This window comes from Galleria mellonella, unplaced genomic scaffold (genome assembly GCF_026898425.1).
Source record: "Galleria mellonella isolate WM207_F2 unplaced genomic scaffold, CSIRO_AGI_GalMel_v1 utg232, whole genome shotgun sequence".
NCBI lineage: Eukaryota > Metazoa > Arthropoda > Insecta > Lepidoptera > Pyralidae > Galleria > Galleria mellonella.
The window spans coordinates 481855-504562 of NW_026442046.1; the positions used below are offsets into that span (position 1 = coordinate 481855).

A 22708-nucleotide genomic window follows, 5' to 3' on the forward strand; every position below is an offset into this window, starting at 1 on the left:
ACGCTGGCGGAGCACCAGTGAAGGGTGATAGATGAGAATGAAAACAGACCAGTTAGTCTATCATGATGAATTCATCAGAAATTTACCATGATAGTTTCCAGGAAGAACCGCGAGGAGGTCGACCTGGTTGGGTATATTGCTAGCAATGGGATTCTGTCTCCATCACTAACAATCTCTTTCCCCCCAGAAATGAAAGTTACCTAGAACTTAAAAATATAAAATAACACGACCGCAGGTATCATCCTTCACCCGTGACAATGGTGTACAGAGGGAAAGCATCATCAGAGGATGTAAAGCTAGAGCATGGAACGACAAACAAGCCGGCAGCCCGCTCGAACGTAACAGCAGCCTCCTACAGGCATAAACATTACCGTGGATACGGCTGAATGTGACGCTCATGGTACACATGCATTGTTCCATTTTGTGGAACTATTTTTGTAAAAATAAAATAATGGTTATGTGATTAACTCCATTTATTAGTTTTTGTATGGCAATGAAAAAATAAGGCAGAAGTCAATTACAAGATGGCGGCAAATTTACCGGAAATTAATTAATAAATTGACAATCAATTATTAAACTGGCGAGAGACTCGTAAACGGTCATGTTTCACCCTTTGCGCTAGGGGAAGGACATTGTTAGTATTAGGGTCTAACAGACCCACGCCTAGCCATAAACCCTACCGGGTCGTCCTCTATGCGGTTCTCCATGGAAAACTATCATGATTATTTTTTATGGAATTCGTCACAATGTACCATCTGACATGCTTTCATCCTCACCTATCATTCCTCACTGGTGTCCCTCCAGCGTATACCGGTAGCGCGGGCGAGGTTACCATTCCATTATCACTCATTAAAAAAAAGCTTTTATATGTTGGCCATTCCCAAGAATTAGTGTTATGCGTTTGTACCCGGTAATTTCACTGCTACATCCCGTCCTTTAAACCAATACATAATACAGTCATGTGGGTGTCGTAACTGGCGACTAAGGCGGCTTAATGGTGGAGGGATGGGCAGCAGCGTCCCTCTTAAAACATCACCAAATTACTACCTATCAGTTGCCAACCCGCTTGCCAAGCGTGGTAACTACTGGTAGAGTGCTACTTGTGGGGGAGGTCATGGTCAGCAGTGAACGGCTAAGAGCTGACATGACGATGACGATGACAGTGGATGAAAAAAAAAACAACCATTGATTGCAATAGAAAAATATATTATTTCGACAACAAAACGAAATAATTTGAAAACGCCCGCACAGACGCGGCCATGTTTAAAACTAGACAATATTTGTCTCTCTTACTTGGCAAACAATCTTGACCATTCCGAGTACAACAATTTATAATTCCAAGTTAACAATATTTACTTTACATGATTTCTTACAATTGTATAACTTATTATTAATTTAAAATATCTCTTAACGCAACTATTGGTCAACAAGATACATCAAGATTATTTACTAAATAAGACAAGAAAAAGAATTAAACATTAATTTTATGATACAAGTTGTGGACAAGTATGTTACAGGTCGCCTTAGATCTAAACAAACTAACACAGCCATTTGCAAGTGACACCCTCTCAGGGAAGCGCGCACGTCCGCGAACTAACCGACAGCTGTTACACAAGGAAACACGCGTCTAAACATAGCGTCTATACACACCTCACCGCACCTCACCTAGTCGTATGCGTGTGTATGACGACAGACACTCGCTGCCAGAAAACAAATCCTTAACTCTATGATTGTAGCAGATCTTGTACACCGTAATGTAAAATCAACAATGACGTATAATAATATATACATTGCTATAGTAGCGGCTCGCCGTATGGAATGATAAATTAATGAACACAGTGTTTTTGTCGTTTTTGTCAATAAACTTACAAAGCGCCGTCCGCCCCCTGAAGAAGGCTTCCGGGTGATGTCGAAACAATTGTCGGGGACGACAGGGACACAGCGCGCTCATTGATTTTGCTTTCCATATGTATATATACATCGAATAAGAAATTAACATACATTTTAAAAATGGAATGAAATACAATATTTATTCATTTATTCTTAATTGACCATATTACAAAATAAATTTGTGGTACAAAAGGCGGACTTAATACTATATACTCGTAGCATTCTCTCGCAGTCAACCTTTGGCTAAACAGAAATGTAATAATGCGATTAAAAATTAAAAATTGTCGATAAACAGTTTCAGACGTATCGATATCGACTTACAAATTATACAACACATACACACACACACACACACACACACACACACACACACACACACACACACACACACACACACACACACACACACACACACACACACACACACACACACACACACACACACACACACACACACACACACACACACACACACACACACACACACACACACACGGACAACTACTGCACACGATGATTATAAAAATATGAACATAATTACATTTTGAAAGCAACAACGTGCAGTCAACATGCCGTCCTTCCGTTCTTATATTTTAATAATATAGTGACCGGCCATCGGCACCGAGCTGCAGCGGGCACAGTACACAGTACACAGTACACAGTGTACGGTATGCGGTACACGGTACATAATGTACAAGTGACATGTACTGTGCGGCGACCACACTGCCACGAGTCCACCGCTCACACTCATCGTTCCGCCGCAGAAACGTGGCGCAAACGAACGATAAAACAAAACACAAAGAATACCGACGACTTCAGTTCGTACCGTACACTGCGGTTCAGGGAGCTTTTCCTACCAGCCCGGATAGCGGTGTGACAGTTGGGAACACGCTGACACTGCCGGACCGGCGAGCCGCGGGCTGTTCAGTTGGGGTTGTACAGCTTCCTGGTGCGCGGCCCGGCTGCGGTGGTGGCGGCGGTGGTGGCGGTGGTGGTGGCGGTGGTGGCGGTGGTGGCGGTGGTGGCGGGTATGGGGGAGGGTCGCGGCGTGGAGCGGACGGCGAGGCGGCGCACCAGCCGCGAGTACGACGCGCCGCCCTCGCACGACGAGTCTGCGGAAACATATGCAACGTATGCACACCAGGTACACACTACACATAGCGCGACGCGCACGGCGCTGCTCGTGTCTACACGCGACGGCTACCACTCGCCATCAGATGGATTACAACTTGTTTGCCATTGCGTCATAAAAAATATGTACCTACTAAAGAATAAATCAATATTATAATAATACACATAAACATGGCTGTTTCGGTTTAAAGGAATATGGATGTGAAGTTACCGGGTACAGAGGAATAACACCTGAGTTCTCAGAGATGGCAACGCACGGGGGGTATCATGGGCACAACAGTACACTCTGTTATGTCCACGGTACTGCTCATGTCTATAGGTGACGGTTACCATTCTCCATCAGGTGGGCCGTCAGCTTGTTTGCCGTCCTATGTTGCATAAAAAAAAATTATAAATCCCCCAAATGTTTACATTAATTTCATACTTAAATATTATGTATAGGTATTCTTAAAATACGTACCGGTATCGTGGCCGCGAGAGGTGGCGGCGGCGGTTGTGGCGGTTGTGGCGGTTGTGGCGGTGGTGGTGACGGTGGCGGTGGCGGCGGCGGCGCGCGGCGGCGGCGAGTGGTCGCGGCGCGGTGACCGCGGCCGCGCGGCCCACGCACTCGTGGCGGCGGGCGGCGCCGCGTGCAGCGGGTGCGGCACCACCGCCCGGGACCGCCTCCGCGCCTTCAGGCTACCTGGCCACGCCCACACACACATTATTGCCACTTGATTATTTAATTGCAAAGAAAAAGCTGAAACCTTCAATTAGATAAAACATGTTCATCAAATATAAATATCAACACTACGATACAATTTGTAAAGACTACTAAATATGCATGTCGAATTTTTTTTAATCTGTTTACGCGTGTGGTGTACAGGGTGTAGTGTACAGTGTGCAGTATAACGGATAGTGTGCAGGATGCAGTGTACAGGCTGTTATGTACAGTGTATAGTGTACAAGGTGTAGTATATAGTATATAGGACGTAGTGTGCAGGATGCAGTGTACAGGCTGTTATGTACAGTGTATAGTGTACAAGGTGTAGTGTATAGTATATAGGACGTAGTGTGCAGGATGCAGTGTACAGGCTGTTATGTACAGTGTATAGTGTACAAGGTGTAGTGTATAGTATATAGGACGTAGTGTGCAGGATGCAGTGTATATGGTGTAGTGTGCAGTGTACAGGGTGTAGTGTATAGTGTACAGGGTGTAGTGTGCAATGTGTCGTGTATTACCGTGGTGCGCGGCGGCCCGCAGGCGGGCGGCGTGCGAGGGCGGCAGCGCGAGCGCGGGCAGGCCGGGCAGGATGTAGCGCAGGTAGCGGTTGCGCAGCGAGTGCCACGTGCGCTCTGACACAACACAACACAACACAACACTCTCAACATGTTTCCCACTGCAACATAAGCACCTCTGTCCTACTCTACTACTGTTTGTCTGAGCATACACTTGTGTTTGCATGTCTGTATTTCTGTTTCAAGAGTGAAATCATCAGCATCACCATATCAGCTGTTAAATGTCCGCCGCTATACATAGTCCCCCCCCCATCGAGTGGTTTTGCCAGTAGTCACCAAGGCTTGGCAAGCGAGTTGGCAACCGCAGTTAGGCTTTGATGATATTTTAAGAGGGACGCTGCTGTCCACCCCTCGCCTTCCCTTAGTCGCCTCTTACGACACCAACGAGAAAGGAAGGGGTGGCCCTTTCTATTTCGGAACCACACGGCATAGAGTGTGCACAGAAGAGTGGAATATGGCAGAGAAATTACAGTGTGGAGACATAGAACCTCAGTCCTCAGGTTTTTTTTTATATACAACTTAGAATGGCAAACAAGTTGATGGCCCACCTGATGGAAAGTGGTAACCGTCGCCTATAGACATGAGCAATAACATGGACATAACGGAGTATACTGTTTCGCCCGTGATACCCCCATGCGTTGCCATTCCTGAGGGCTCAGATGTTATTTCTCTGTACCCAGTAAATTCACGCCATATCCCACCCTTCAAACCGAAACACAGCCATGCAAACGCAACTGCTTCACGGTTGAAACACGAATGGGACAGAGGTACCCAAACAATCGACTTTTGTACAAAGTCTCCCTCTGGTGTGTATACACTGCACACCCTCAGGTATGGTGATGCGAAGATATATTATGTTGTTGTTCATGTCTATAGACGGCTAACATTACTTTCAACCAGTTGGGTCGTCAGCTTTTTACCGTTTCTAATTGCATAGAAAATGCTAAGGAGAAAAATATTCTCCGTACAGTGTTAAGTATTGACTTTTACTGCGAGACAATTTATGTAATAGGTAATACTTTGAGGACCATCTTAGTATTCTGAAATGGCTTAATGTGACCGTGGGACGGGAAACCAAGGCCGGAACGTCCATACAGTTAACGCTAGTAGAATAAATGACAGCTTGGACAATAATATGGCACTGCTCATGTCTACAGGCAATGGTTACCACTTTCCATCGGGTGGGCCGTCAGCTTGTTTGCAGCGGAAGAAAAAATCGGGAAAAATGCAAAGGTTAATAGTAAAAAAGAATAACTAAAGACAAATATGTTTTCGGAACCAAGGAAATGTATCGTCCGCCCGTGTTGTTTCGTGTCCGCTCCACTGTGTGTGTGGTGTGTGTGGTGTGTGTGGTGTGTGTGGCGAGTGTGGCGAGTGTGGCGAGTGTAGTGCGTGCTGGGTACTGACCGACGCCGGTGAGGCGCGGGTAGGCCGGCTCGAGCTCCTGCCACAGCTGGTTGCCGTTGACGCGGCGCGCGCGCGAGCCGCCGCCCAGCCACGCCACGATCGCGTGGTCCTCCAGCGTCGAGTACTCGCGCGCCGCAGCCGCCCGCCTGCCACCACACACACACACGCCACGTGTTACACAGCTTACACACTCCGCCATGCGACATCGCTGGAAAATCTATAATTCCGGTGATAGATCACCAGAATCTTGTTTTAGTTCCCCGCGTCAGAGCGTTTTAAATAATCATTCGGGAATATTGAAAAGTGTATATTTATTTATTTATTTAATTAAGACAAACGGACAGCTGTAACAAATTATAATTACACATTTAAATAATAATTTAACAGCCATTAAAGTTTGTACAAATGCAAGTGAACGAAACAAAAAATTAAACAGTACCATTGCAGCAACGTTATCAATAACAAAACGAAGCCTCAGATGTTTAATAGAAAGAGAGAAAGAATAAAATAATTCATTGAGAGAATCATGCGACTCACCCGGCAGCACGCGAAACTAGAACAAAACAAACAAACAAAACACTGGACGAGCCAAACAACAAATTCCTGGGTGTGGAGGCACAGCAGCACAGTGCCTGCAGTCCCCGGCACACCAACACATGGGGAATAGCTCCTCATTGTTCACACTTTCATTTTCCAAGATTCCAAATTAATACATAACGCAAGTCACTTCTGTATATTTTTTACATAATTTTGCATCTTAGTGTCTTTTTTTACTACTGTTGTGCACTGTACTGTTGACATATAAAAAAAGTTGGGTGCAGATGTCACTTGATGTTGGCCACAGTCATTGACTGCTATATATATTTTAGTGAGAATATAATAGTGGCGACGAGGAAAATAGTGGAAAAGTGAAACAAAGTGATTATTGTACAAACTAAACATATAAATAGTAACAATGGGTTTAAAATTTAATGAGTTAGACATTGCACATGACTGTTGGCAAAATTACATTGAAAGGTTATTGTTTTGGCTTTGAAGCTAGTGAAATTGGAGAGAATTTAAAGAAAAAGGCGAATCTAGTGGCGTCTTGTGGCCCTGAACTGTATGATTTTATAATTTCTTTGATATCTCCAATAAATGAATAAAGATTTTTTTCAGTTCTTGAATAATTTAACAATACACAGCAACTCAACACTATTAGATAACACGATGTAAAGTCTACCTAATTCTTCTATGGATGACAGTCTATGGATGACACACTAAGGAACTACTGAAGAAAATAAACTTCAGATGGAAGTACAAACGGCAAAACAAGAAATAGAAAAATAAATACGGAAAATACAACTTTAAGACATGAATCAGAGAGATGTAATAAAGATATCAATGTTTATAAACGACTCAGTTTGATGGATAAAACAAATAGTAACACACCGATCCTTGATGCAAAAAAGAGAAAATCAAACAATACAGATATAGCCACAACACTAGACACATGTAATAAACAACTGTCATGCAAAGCAAGACACAAGCGTTCTCTGAATGCTGAAGATAGAAAAACTATAGATACATATGAACAATAATTTAAAACAATACCAATAATTAACACCCGACATTCAGAAGACACTACGAGCAATAAAAAAGAATACTTGAAATGAAAAATAATAGTTTTGCTGACCAACCTCGCTTAAGCCGGATATGTAAAAAATCTACAAAAACTTATTGGGCCTGAATATGTAGTTTCGTATACATGGAAACCTGGTGTAAAGTGCAATATTATCCTAATTGTAAGCAATGAATTAAAATCTTTGAACAAAAATTATTTTATTGCATGTGGCATTAATAATAATGATCCATATAGACTACAATATAATTTTCAAAGATGGTTGTTGGATTTTTCTAATACTAATATAATCGTTTACAAAATTCCTTTTAACCGCAACCTTAATGTAACTAAACTATGAAATTACATTTGTTGGTAGTAAACATAATCATGTAAGCCTTTTAGACATCAACCATAATTGGAATATATTGTGAAATTCATCTTTTCCAGTGCTTTACCATATGTATGTACACTAATACTTAGAGATCTTTTGAGAATGGATTATTTATATAAAATGAAACAATATAATAAAGATAAACCAAATAATAGTGTAAGCAATAAGAAGAATGTTATAGACAATAGTACACCAACTGATTGGCAACTGTTTAAAGAAGAAAAAGGTGATATTATTTTTAACAGTATTAATAATGTAAATAGAAATATTGATGACAGCAATTCAAACGATCATACAAATAATGCACCTACACCCACAATATACCGGCCGTCAGACATTGCGACCGCAATGTACATTAGCAAGACCATTCTCGAAGCTACAATTATTCCAATCAAGCCCTTACGCAATATCAATAAAAATTAACAATAAAATACCAATGAACTTAAGAAGTGAAGATGATTCTAAAAAGTTTAAAATAGCTTTAAGAAAATATTTAATTGCAAAAAGTTATTATACACTACAGGAATTTTTCAATGAGATAATTTAATTGTATTTGTTTTAATATAATAAAATAATATTTTATTTATTTTATGTTAATCAATGATACATATATAACGAAACAGTTAGAACGTAATATTATTCGACCTGGAAATAGTGAACAAAGAAAAGATGACGAAGATGAGGATAATGATGTGCTAGTACCATCACCATCCAAATAGGCTGATATAATTGGTGTGTCAGCACCGCAACATATAGAGATATATCAGAGTCCACAAGAGAACAATGCTAGAACAAAAGTTAACAAAAGAGCTATGTCTGAATCACTGGCAAAAGCGATCAACAAAAGGATTTCATATAAATACCAACAGTCACCTGTAGAGAGAGATACTGATAGAGAAAATGTTTAGAACTGTAATAAAAACAACAGTAACAGTAATAAAAAATATAGACTTAGTGTTATGTTTAAGAAAATGAAAATAAAAGCCATCTTGGGGAGAGGTATGTCATGTATTGTGCTTGAGGGAACTTAGAAATATCCAGTCTGGCTTTATGTCAGGTGAGTGAACACGCGTATTCTGACGAATTTGACATCCCCTACCCATCCCATAGCCTGGCCGTTACACATTACTCCTGAACAACATGCCTTTAGAAAAAATAAATCCATAAATGTAGCTCTTTATGAATTTCTTAATAGAGTAATATCAGGTACGGATCGTAGATTATCAAGGGTTGCACTATATTTGGATATGACTAAGGCCTCAGACAATGACATTGCCAATTAAAGGTTGAAATTATTAATTCTATGACTTCAATAAATAAATGGCTTGAATGTAATATTAACAATATTGTTTCCATGATGACATCAGTCATAATGGAAACAATATTGATGAAATGTCTACGACAAAGTTTTTAGGATTATACATTGACAAGAAAATTTATTGAAAAACTCATATTGATCATACGCATTAAAAATTGAGTCAATATGCATATGCTTTATATAAACTATGTAAATCTGTTAATATGGAAACAGTTTTATCGTCATATCATGCACATGTAGGTAAAGATATTGTTTTTAAATATCAGAAACGTTGCATACGGGTCATTTGTAATTTACGAAGTCGAAACACATTGATGAACAAAACTATCCTCGTCCATATCACCACCAACAGAATCATCAAGAAAATGAAATCCACAAAATTCAAAATTCAAAATTCAAAAATCATTTATTCATGTAGGACATTTTAGCCGCTTATGAACGTCAAATTTTTACATATAATTTTATTTTTTTCCCTACCGTCCAGAATAATAGAATATGAGATGAAGGATGAAGACTGTGAGCTTGATACAGATGATAATAGTAAAAATGCTAATATAGTTATATAGTGTGGTTATTATTAGAAGTACTTGGGGAGCAAGGTATGTTGTACACTAATGTGGGTAGATCATAAAAATGTTAGTCTGTAGGTATTATCCTCACCAGAGTGATCGAGTGCTACAAGAATACATATTTTAATTTTAATAAATACTTTTTATGCGCGATTGTTCTCCATCCCAATATTACGAGTATGCCAAAATTTCATGTCCGGACCGATTGAGTACCTGCAGTACCAAGAGTCAAGAAGTAACTAATAAATAAACAAACTTATGAGATTAACATCAAAACAAAGAAGAAAGCCCTTACGTATTAAGGGGATAGAAAATAGACTCCTCTGGGGAGGGCGTCGTAATATCTGTATTGAAAATATGCAGCAAATCGATTTATTCGCCACAAAACAACCATTTCTGTCTACACAGAACACAGGCATACTTTATCAAGTAGATCTCATTACATAGCTAAATAATCAACAATCAATGAAACAAATGATATGTATAAAGTATTGAAATATCTCACGGTTTAATTACAGGTCTCTTCTTTTTTAAAACTTTAGCCTTCAAACTGCCGCTACTGGCGCTCTGCTTCTCCTTGTTCCCGGCTGACTGCACTCGTTTCCTTTTATCACTATCATCATTCTCACTACTGACACTCTTATCATTTTTTGGAACTTTTGTTTGAAACTCACTACTGCTTCCGCTGTCTTGGTCCTTCTCTTTAAGTTTATCAGACTTATCACTTACTTTGTCACTATCGGCACTTATTACTCTATCATCTATTTTTCTATTTCTTCGTATTCTTATTTGATTGTCTTTTGTTTTATTACCGTTGGCCTTATTGTTGATTTTAGTGTTTCTTACTAATTTAACTTGGGCATCACTAACATTACTATCTGCACTGTCCTTACTAAAGATTTTAGAGTTTCTTAGTATTCTAACCTGATTTTCACTAGCATTCTTATTTTTTCCATTCGCCTTATCAGCAATTTTAGTACTTGCTGGTATTCTAGTTTGAACATCACTAGAATCGTTACTCTCTACACTATCTTTTACGTCTATAACTTTACTGCTTCTTAATATTCTACTTTGAATATCAGCGCTGCCCTTACTGTCTGTTTTAACACTCCTTAGTATCCTAGCTCGATTGTCATTATTAGTTTGTTCATCGTTTCTCTTCTCCCTTACTGCTGACTCAGACGGCTGCAGTCGAACACTTGCATTCTCTCTATGAGCATTGTTTTTGTCACTAGCGACTCTCTTTTTGTTATTCTTTTTTGCCGAGTCAGTGTTGAGCTGCGTATTGTCTTTAAATTGAACTGGACTATCAGTTTTTCTTGATTCAATCCTACTCTTAGTTACGACACTATCTCTGCTCTTACTACTCGATGCTCTGGTTCCCTTCTTGGCTAGTCTCTCCTTATTTGCACCATTGTCGCTATTATAAAGTTTACTTCTTTTGTATCGTCTTGCACGCCTGTTAAACCTGCTCACGACTTGATTCTCCTTGTCGGTATCACTGTCACTGCTACTCTCGGCGTCGATTCGCCTCAGTCCAAGCTTTGTCGCGAATTCCTTCAAACTGATCACACCCTGCGAGGGGTGACGCTGCATCTCAGCTATTTGCGGGCACGGCTCGACGCTCACCAGCGGCGTAATTTTAAACAGGACAGCCATCTGAAAACAGATAGGTTCTTAGTAATCACATTAAATTTTCATTACAAAGAGTCTTGTTCAAACCACTGGTATCTCTCTTTAACACATAGTCGGTAACAGCTTACTTACAGTTTTGTTTTGGTTTGTTGGTGAAATTAACGGATACTGAAGATTATTTTATCTTTTTCAATGTGATGCGACACGAAACTAACAAGCGTCATTAAATTGTGGCGTTCTAATGGCGTTGTTCACATGGAATGACGGCCATTTTTTTTTAATGACATTGAAGTGACTTTGACCAATTGTTTTACCAGGAATTAGTAATACGCAGCTAACCCCGCGAATTGCGTACCGTCTAACCATAGACAAATTGTTTTTGACTAATGTTACTATATGTTATGAATATTGACAAATAATTGACATCAATATTTATAAGATACTATCGTCACTCAATTGTTTTGCCTTCCCAGAATAACTCCACTACTGCTTGAACTTTATGGTATGGTATTAAAGTTCCAATTGACTTTTAAATATTATTAAGAACCTTTGTATGGAAGTATAGAAGTGTTATTTTCAGATTTTTTCTGACAATTTATTTTTTTATTTTTTTGTCTTCGTAAGAGCCAGCCTCGTAATTTAAGGAATATTCTAAAAAAAAAGAATTAGCGAAATCGGTTCAGTTGTTCCCGAGATTTGAGCTTAGCAACACATTCAGCTATTCATTTTCATACTATACCTAGTCCAGCCATAAGTTCTGTTACAAATGAAAATGCATTTTTTTTAATAATGTAATATTACTAAAATTTATACCTACATATTTATTAAAGTCTCAGTAAAAAATAATAAAAAAAATATTCTATTCGAAATGGCTACATTTGACTTTTATACAGGCCTTCAATCTGTATGGCCGCGAATCTATGGATTTACGCACTGTTTCCAAGGGAAATTTCGCGACAGCTTGCTCAAACGATTTGTAGCGGAAAATATTCTGAAATATATTGTAATAATATATTATTCCGCTCCGCCTATGAACATTGCGGCAACACCCTAATTAAAGTTGCATGAAGATAGCGCTTATCACGTACGCACCGTACTTACTCATTTAATAATCTTATTTATTTAATTTGCTTTATATCACCTTATAATAAATCATCGTGTATGTGCTTGCAAACTACTTAAATAAATTCACCTTTTAATAACTAACCAGCATTCATTCCGAGTACATCGCATTAGTTCATTTTCTACTGTACATCTACCCTCAGTAAATATTAGTGTGCCTTGGATAAATACAGTGTTGGTGAGGGCCTAGGAGTCACCATAGGGCCCTACACCACAGATTTTTTTTTCAGACAGAGACCTAACGGGAATCTTCATTTCTCGCGATAAGATTTTTTACTTCCTAATGGGGTTTCGACGAAATCTGGCTTTGACAGCATTAACAGCCTTTGTAGTTCTATCAGTACGCGGCCGCTGCGATCTTTTTTGGTCTTCGACAGAGGAAGTGTTGTTATATCTAGGGGTATCAACTTAAAACATATATCGATATTGATATTCGATGTAAAATATCGAATCCTAGCATCGATGGTTATCGATATATCAAACATCGATATTTTTTCACTATCGAATACTTTCCATAAAAGTTTAATTAAATATTACTTTTTTCCAGCGAAATGCGTAAAGTTTGTGGTACGTAAGCAGTGCTATATAACTACATACTTCATTATAATGATATAGCATTTATAAGAATAAAATAGAAAATATATGTATTATTATAATATGTATTATATTACAAGAGGTCGTGATATCTTCAATATAAAACACTGTCACAAACAAGTGGACGGTTCATAAACATGACGGGAATACAACATTACATACCTTTTCAATTTCGAACTAGCAATAACATGGTGCGTCCACTCATTTCGTTAGGTATTTAGAGTATTGAATTATAGTAGCGAGGCAAAGTTTTACATAAACTTGTCTAAACAATCAAAACAATGATTCAGTTGCGCTACTGGTAAATAGCATAAAGCAAATAGATAAGATAATTAAGCAGAATGTACAATAATAATTAATGTGTGAACGATCTGTGATTAAGACAGTGTTATCTGAATGGACCTTATTTAAAATTCAAGTCATCAAATAGTGTTAAAATTATTTTGTTTTTTAATATAATCGACAAAAAAATAAAATATGCGATGTTTCTATAAATAAATCTATCGATATATCGAATACAATAAACATTTGTCAAAACATTTGAATCAGTCCGATATATCATATGGAAAACATGGAATCAGTCCGATATATCATATGGAAAACATCGAATCAGTCCGATATATCATATGGAAAACATGGAATCAGTCCGATATATCATATGGAAAACATCGAATCAGTCCGATATATCATATGGAAAACATCGAATCAGTCCGATATATCATATGGAAAACATGGAATCAGTCCGATATATCATATGGAAATCGTCGAATCAGTACGATATGTCATATGGAAAACATGGAATCAGTCCGATATATCATATGGAAATCATCGAATCGATTCGATATATCGATTTTAATTGAATATCCCTAGTTATATCTGTTGATAGTACGACATACGAACGAACATACGGCTGATACCGAGCTTTTGAAGTGTCTGAAATATGACCGATGGCTCCATACCCACTTTGTGCGAGGCGATCACTGCAATCCTATTTTCTTTAATGCCGCATTCCATATTGTAATTTTTTTTTTTTTTTTTTTACAACACAGGGGGCAAACGAGCATGCGGCTCACCTGATGGTAAGTGACTACCGCCGCCCATGATCACCCACAACACCAGCGGCATTGCAGGTGTGCTGCCGGCCTTTTAAGAAGGAATATACTCTTTTCTTGAAGGTTATGTTGTCGTATCGGTTCGGAAATACTGCTGCTGGAAGTTGATTCCAAAGAATGGTTGTGCGTGGAAGAAAGTGCCTTGAAAAACGCACGGTGGAAGACCGCCACTCGTCCAGATGATTGGGATGAAACTTTAGTTTGTGGCGGGTTGTACGGTGGTGAAAATCAGCAGCAGGTATCAATCCGAACAATTCCTCAGAACACTCCCCATGATAAATTCGGTAGAAGATGCACAGAGATGCAACATCTCTGCGCAGTTTCAGTGGGTCGAGTCGGACAGTAAGGCGTTGACTATCGATAATTCGAGCCGCCCGACTTTGAATGCGGTCTAACGGAAGGAGTTGGTACTGTGGCGCTCCTGCCCACAGGTGAGAACAGTATTCCATATGCGGCCTGACTTGGGCTTTATATAATTTCAGGCGGTGTTCTGGCATGAAATATCGTCTCACCCTATTGAGCACTCCTAACTTTTTGGAAGCTATCTTAGCCTTCTCCTCCAGATGACCGCAAAACTGGACGTCGCAAGATATATCAACGCCCAGAATTCCTAGACTCGACTTTTTATCAAGGGAAGTGCCCTGAAAGTGAGGAGATACGACAAACGGCGTCTTTTTTGCGGTAAACGCGCAGACTTGTGTCTTTTTGGGGTTAAATTGGACAAGATTTTGTTCACCCCAGATCGAAACTTGATGGAGTGAAGTTTCGATTTCAGACACAAGTCTATTCCGGCACTCATCGGTATGTGCCCGCGAGATCTTTGCATGACCGGTATATAATGTATCTCCTGTACTGTCGTCTGCATAGCAATGAATATTACTTATCTGTAACATATCATTGATATGCAGAAGAAACAGAGTCGGAGATAGTACACAGCCTTGCGGGACACCAGCATTCAAAGGTTTTAAATCAGAGCATGCTCCGTCGACTACGACCTTAATGCTACGTTCCTTGAGAAAACTGGCAACCCAAATGCACAGTCTCGCAGGCAACCCAAATGAAGGTAGCTTTGAAAGCAGCGCTCTATGCCACACCCGATCAAAGGCCTTCGCGATATCCAGACTAACTGCTAAGGCCTCTCCCTTACTCTCGATTGCCACTGCCCATCGGTGTGTTAAGTAAGCTAAAAGATCACCGGCCGAACGTCCCTGTCGAAAGCCGTACTGGCGATCACAGATCAGCCGGTGTTCTTCCAGGTACCGGAGCAGTTGACGGTTTATGATGGATTCCATAACCTTCGAGAATAAGGAAGTGATAGCTATGGGCCTATAGTTAGCTGGATCTGAGCGATCTCCCTTTTTAGGGATCGGATGCACCAGAGCAGTCTTCCAAAACTTTGGGACTATGCCCGATGAGTAGCTAAGCCGAAAAAGACGCGTAAGAACCGGAGCCAACTCTGGAGCGCACGTCCAAAGCACAATTGGAGGAATACCATCGGGCCCACTCGACTTATGGATTTCGAGGGAGAAAAGTGCTCTACGCACTGAGCTATGATAATTTGATAATGAACACGAAAAATATGTGAAATGGCGCGAAATCGAAAGAAGTTTTTAAAATAATAAACGTGTTCCAAATTCAAAATATTAAAAATTTAAAAAAAAAAAATGTTTTTATGTAACAGTATTTATGGCAAGACTAGTTAGATACTAGAGGTCAACAAGTAGTATACCTATACTGCTAAAAGCGGTGCTGCTGGTTCCCCTTACCACTGTCCTCTAAACGTGCTCACCTTGTATTTGTCGTTGCTGTCGAACTTCTTCAGGTCTACTTGCCACACATTCTCCCTGGCGAGGAAGGAGCGCAGCACACTTAAGTCCTCCAGGTCTATGGTCACCTCCTTGTAGCACGGCGACTCTGACCCGCTTTGAGTACTGCTCACCTCCATAGGCTGACAATGAACAAATACAAAAAAAAAATTACCTTTATATTAAATATAGCAGAATCACAGTGTAGGAACAACCAGTGTTCCAATGCCTTTGCGTGTCCTGAACAATAACACAATAATTTGGAACACATTGCTATTTGGTCCCCGCATACAAAGGCTCACTCTCTTTTCCTGTGGCTGTCGTAAGAGACTAGTAAGGGAATTTAATGAAAAAGGGATGGGCAGTAGCGGTCCTTTTAAAACATCATCAAAGCCTAACTACGCCTGCCAAGAATAGCTACTACTGGCAAACCCTCCCAATAAGGGGAGGCTTATGTTCAGCAGTGGATAGGTAACAGCTCATGTGATTGATTGTAATCGGAACACATTGCTTTGTGTGGGTGTATCCGTTGGAGGATCGATACGGAAGATTTCTTTAGATCAATGTATACTTGTTCTAGAGTTACATTACCTGGGCCCAAAACATGTTATGTTTTACTAAGTCTTCGCTTGTACCCGTATGGCGACGCTCACCTTGTACCGCGCGACGCTCTGCCGCGGCCGCGCCGTCAGTTCGCTGTCGCTACTAATTTTCACCACTGTCCTCTTCGACTGATGTCTTCGTTTTGAGACGAAATCGCTGTCGCTCGGCTCGCTTTCGGACCACGTGGAGCGTTTGCGTTTGTGAGACCTCTTCGTCGGAGTGGACTTGCGATGCGACCTCTTCGCGGTCGGGCTCACTGCCCGTGTCGACTTCTCCACAACGGGGCTCCTTGTTTCCCGAAGCCGTTTAGTACTTTTTGTTTTCACTGTTTCTGTAACCGAGTACATAATTATTGGTTAAACCTTTATGATAAATGTTTCCGATGTGGGTTTTAAGGTTCATGGGATTTTTCTTTACATTAGGTCCCGAGCCGGTAAAGAAAAATATAAACTACGATATTTTCACTCTATCAATACCTTTTTTAATCTATGCACTAGCCTAGTCAAAGATTTCGGAATAGAATACATGGAATGCATAATTCACATAGTGTGTTGCTCGTTGTATTTATGACATTGCCAAGGCGCTAGAGAGGGATAGACATAAAAAAACGCACCTGCCTTTCCACTAGTCTGTAGAAATCAAATTGATCAAGATATGTCACTTGGTTCTATTGGCCGTATAACCCTATCAAATTTAGATACAACCCGCTCGAATACTTTCTACATAAACTGTGTCCAATATATAATGTAGTAAATTTGTTATTGACAAATAATTGACATAACAAACAGAACAAAAATTTTACATACACATTTTCTATACATCAGCCTGCTATGAATTGAGAGAAATAGCAACTGATGGTGTATCCTTCGTCCTCTTTTTACTAATGATATATGTATAAGAAGAAAGGGGGCAACCATATGATTTACTGCTTTTATTTTATCATTCCTTTTATGTAATTCATTGTTGTTAGATAAGTTTACATATATTCCACATTATATTTATTCCCTTTCATCAGCAATATTTTAATGCACCCCTTATCTTAATATATTACAGTAAACAGTAATTAAATTAATTATTAATTAAATGTCCAAATTTATGAATTATTTCAACAAACTAATGGAGTGTATCGATTAGCTGATCAAGTGCATTTTTTTTTTTTTTTTTTTTTTTTTTTTTTTATATTCATTAATGGTATAAAAGCATACAAGCCAATTATTGAGTTCAAGTTTAAACACTGTATGAGCTGTTACTTCTCTAATGTAATGTTTAGTCCCTTACAAATATACAAAGGTCTCTAATGTACATACATGGCAGTGGGAGAATATTGAATTTCTTAAAAAAAGGCTGACAACTTTCTCTAGTTGTAGCACCACACACTCATATAGCTCCAACACACTTCTTGTGCACAACAAGTGCTCTGGAACATTCTGCAGTTTCCCCATATTAGTAATCCATATGAAAGTATGGAGGAGACGTATCCATGATAAGCGCTCAGTGCAGATTGTTTTTTTTTGTTCTTTTGCAGCTTTTGTATCGCATGCACGAATCTATGGAGATTGTTACACAAGGCCTCTATAGGGGCCTTCCAATTACAATGTCTATCTACAGTTATGCCTAAGAATGTGATACTATCCAACTAATTCTACTAGTCGATTTTAGTAGATTATAGTGAGTATTTAAAATATACTAGGTTACACAAGAAAAAAAAAGCTAAAGAGCTACAATCTGTAACATGATGTGGAGAATGGCAGGCCGTATATTGAGAAGTAACACAAATTTTTTTTTTTTTTATACAACTTAGAATGGCAAACAAGCTGACGGCCCACCTGATGGAAAGTGGTAACCGTCGCCTATAGACATGAGCAATACCATGGACATAACAGAGTATACTGTTTCGCCCATGATACCCCCCATGCGTTGCCATTCCTGAGGATTCAGGTGTTATTCCTCTGTACCCAGTAAATTCACGCCATATCCCACCCTTCAAACCGAAACACAGCCATGCAAACACAACTGCTTCACGGTTGAAACACGAATGGGACAGAGGTACCCACGCAATCGACTTTCGTACAAAGTCTCCCGATAACCGATACGGAAAAATAATGGATTCCTCATTACAGAACTAGCAGGGAAAGAGGCCGCCAATATAAAATAAGGTCGGATGGTTCAGGTCAGCAAGGGTTAGAACAAGATGAAGACGCTGGAGGAGACCTTTGTGTGGAAAGGATACGTGGACTCGTGACTGTGGTGCGGCCTGACACTTGATTGTGTAATATTCATGATCAATAAATAAAAAGTGAAGGCTTTGAAGATTGTCAAGTATCCTACATGTTAATTACTATAATTTATTTTAAAAGTGTTCAGCCATCCAAGTGTTATTTAATTTAAACCATCCAGCTGTGAAGTAACAGCCCACTGTAAGAAATTATTATAGACTTTGAAAATATTATTATAATAAGAATAATCCTGCAGCCAGCCTCTTGACCGGCAGCCAAACAGATGAGCACGAGCACACCTGTATTGGTGATCTGCCGGGGCGATCAGAGGGACTATACAACTGTTACCGTTCACACTCACCGCGGATGTAGGCCACCGCAGCCCGCGCGCCCGGCAGCGACGCCTGCACGGCCGCGTCCGCGGTGGCGACGCACTGCGTGCTCGCCGACACCGCCGCGCCGCCGCCCGCCCGCCTGAAACATATACAAGTTCAACGGCGAACAGATTATTCATTCTCGTTCAACAATTTATCTTGGTTACTTACTGCTAATCACCGTCACAGCTATTCACTATCAGCCTTTAACTGTCTACTGCTGAATAAAAGCCTCCCCCTTGGGGGGTTTTACTAGTTGGCCACGCTTGACAGGCGGATTGGCAACCGCAGTTAGGATTTGGTGATGTTTTAAGAAGGATGCTGCTGTCCATCCCTCACTCTCTTAGTCATCTCATACGACATTTATAGGAAAGGACGGGGTGGCCTATTCTATACTATATATCTATTCTATACATGGGCGGCGGTAGTCACTTACCACCAGGTGAGCCGCATGCTCGTTTGCCGACAGTATAGTAAAAAAAAAAAAAAGAACCACACGGCTTGGTTACTTACATGTGTGTAATTTAAATATTATATATTGGTAATATAAATATACTAACCAGTTTCTACCTACAACAATATTTGTGTATGTGTGTTGATTAACTGAGATAAATAAACAGAACCATCTAGAGGTGGCCCTCTATCAAAATAAAACAAAATTTATTTATTTTTATTTATTTATTCATGAAAAATAATTATAACATTATGACAGCAAAAGCCAAATCAATGTTATAAACCTAGTGTGATAACATACAACGTTATAATAAATGTATTTAACCCGACTCTAGATATGTCTGAGCCGCTTCCAATATCTTTGGCAGACTAGTACTAAAAATATCAATGATGTTTATAATATTATTCAATAACCGCACTGCGCGAGGTAAGGGAGCGGAATGCGCTGAAGTAGGTTACACCTTCAGGAACAGTGGAAACCACATTGAATGTGGTGTCTACACCACATTTTTCATTTTTTTTTTTCTTATTTTATTTATTTAATTTTTTTTATACTAAAATCCACAGCTCTTAAAAACAACTCACATGCTAAGTCTCTTATGAATACAACCAATAACAGATTTTATTTATACAAACAAAAATTATAATTCCAAAGCGAGGCAGGCAAGTAGAGTGGGTGTATGCAAGTAATATAAGTGCATGAATGAAAGAAACATTGTATGATAGTGAGTGTCCATAAAGTCAGGTTAATTGATATATAAAATAATTAAAATCCATGTTGCTAAAGTTCAGACATTGACAGCAATGATTAAATAATACAAATTCATGGTCACCAATTGTAAAGAGGTACAAATGTATGAGTGGGTAAGATAGTGTGATATAAATAAATGTAAATATGTAGTGTATATACATATATGTACATAGGTAATTATCTCATCCATCATCACAGCCCTGAATTTATATCTACTGAGGTGGAATAAATCCACTGTGGAAAAAAGTTTATCATATGAGTTCATTAGAGGACAAACTACTGAGTTCTGAGAGTAACTGGTATGGCTGCTTGGAACTGCAAAAAGAGGAGTATTTCTGGTACGGATTTTAGGAGTACGGAGACGCAACACACTACACACAAGATCCGGGCAGTCTATACCATTATTACAAATATCTCTCAAGAACATCACATCAAGAAGAGAACGCCTATCTTCGAGAGAAATAACTTTGTACTTCTTACACATTTCATGATAATCAGTACTAGTGCTTCTTGTTCTATAATTTAGATGTTTTAAGATTTTTTTCTAAAGTCTGCTTATAAATTACATAGTTTGGGTTCCATATTGTGCTGCTTAGTAGTCTAATGTAAGATAGATAAAGAGTTTTTTTTTTTTATTATATGTTTAGTAACATATTGCAAATGTCAATATGTCAATGACTTGAACAAGTGTGTAAAGGACATGGTGTACCTGTGTGTGTGCTGCTGCTGCTGCTGCTGCTCGGGAACATGTTTCTTGTCAGGATCACACCTGCAAAGCATTTGATAAGAAATAGTTACATACAAATAATTCATACAATTCATTTTAATATTACACATTATACCATTTATTTATTAATTTAAATAACTTTATTGACCTAAATAAAATATGGTACAAATGCTTGTAGCATTCTCTACCAGTCAACCTTTAGGATGAACAGTACCATTCAACTCTGATTACAATTTGGACATTAAGAATAGGCAAGAAACTCGGCTGTTCCACATATTATACAAACAATTGAATTATACAAGTTATGAATGTATGTGAATACCTAATAGCACAAGATCTTTGATATGAATATTGGACCAACAGACCAAACAAAGAATAAACATCTCCAACCATATCTTTGTATATATTTTTGGGCGATATTGGAAGTACAACCCTGTTCAACTAGTATACGCTGCTAGGCACCAATGAGTGGTGATAGGTGAGAACGAAACTAGGTCAGTTAGCCCATTATGATAGATCCAACAAGATTTAATCACGATGGATTCCAGGGGGGAATCGCGTGGAGATTGACCTGACAGAGTATATTGCTAGAGATGGGGATTAATGTCCCCATTACTAACAATCCCTTTCCCCCCTATGTTTATATTAGTTGACCTTTTATCTTAGGAGGATTCTTTTATGAGGAGTTAAGCTAAAGGTACCTACTTATACCGGTAAGTATAAACTGAACTACTTTTGGGAAATCAACAAAATAACTGCTGAAACGAATAAACAGGCACCTGAGCTGGGAGACAGGCAACCCATCCTTGACGGTGGTGGGGCGGCCGGCCGCCAGCGCCCGCAGCCCGCGCAGCACCGCCGGCGTACTCACTACGTTCAGTTTCCCGCGTTTCATGCACATGAACCGGGACCGACCGCCCCAGCCACACACACGGCCGTCCAGGCGCACCTCGCGCCATCGGCCGCCACCGTACACGTAAAATTTCACAGCCATATTATAAAATTAACATAAAACATTGCCAGATTAACTATTACGATACTTAAAATAAAGATATTTTCATTTCGAAATAAACAAAACAAGGTTAATAGAAAAAGCGAAGCAGTTTTGACATTTATTTGACTTTGACAATTGTATACTTTTTTTTTTTATTTACTGACATAACAGCTAACATATCAGTATCATGTTGATATAGTTAGTAAGAACATGGAATTACATAGAAGGAATGATAAAATAAAAACTGTAAATCATATTGACAAACAAGTTGTAAACAGGTTGCCTCTATTCTTCTTGTATAAATATAATTAGTAAAAAGAGGATACCAGGTTAGTGTATATATGAAATGTTTTATATGTGACCTATGTCAATTATTTGTCAATGACAAATTTTACATTATTCGACACAGTTTATGTAGAAAGTATACAAGCAGGTTGTATCTGAATTTGTTATATTATTTTCTATACACTAACCTGCTATGAATTGGGAAAAATACCAACTAGTGTCTTTTGTCCTCTTTTTTTTTTTTACTAATTATATTTGCATAAGAAGAAAGGACGCAACCATATGATTTAGTATTTTTTTTTTTTTTAACATTCCTTTTATTTAATTATTTGTTCTTAGGTTATATCTAATATCAATAAAACTCTTACACTTTACACTTATATATTAGATTAGTGAAGTAGCGATGAGTAGCTATACCCAGCTATATAGCGGCTATGCAAAGAATAGCCG

General features: G+C 39.0%; 1 protein-coding gene across 3 annotated transcripts; it reads right to left on the reverse strand.

Moving 5' to 3' along the window:
• Window positions 1–1185: 1185 nt before the first annotated feature.
• LOC113513949 (uncharacterized) lies at window positions 1186–22108 on the reverse strand. Of its 3 annotated transcripts, XM_052894796.1 has the most exons (10): window positions 21759–22107; window positions 20962–21021; window positions 19036–19148; window positions 16509–16789; window positions 15840–15998; window positions 10093–11246; window positions 5707–5852; window positions 4243–4356; window positions 3482–3703; window positions 1186–3002 (listed from the first exon to the last, which is right to left on the reverse strand). In XM_052894796.1, the coding sequence occupies exons 1-10, from the start codon at window positions 21971–21973 to the stop codon at window positions 2815–2817; spliced, it is 2652 nt and encodes an 883-aa protein (XP_052750756.1). In that variant the 5' UTR covers window positions 21974–22107; the 3' UTR covers window positions 1186–2814. The 3 variants fall into 3 exon arrangements, with proteins under 3 accessions (XP_052750756.1, XP_052750757.1, XP_052750758.1); XM_052894797.1 differs by lacking the exon at window positions 4243–4356 and having other exon boundaries at window positions 21759–22108; XM_052894798.1 differs by lacking the exon at window positions 1186–3002 and having other exon boundaries at window positions 3560–3699.
• Window positions 22109–22708: the final 600 nt, after the last annotated feature.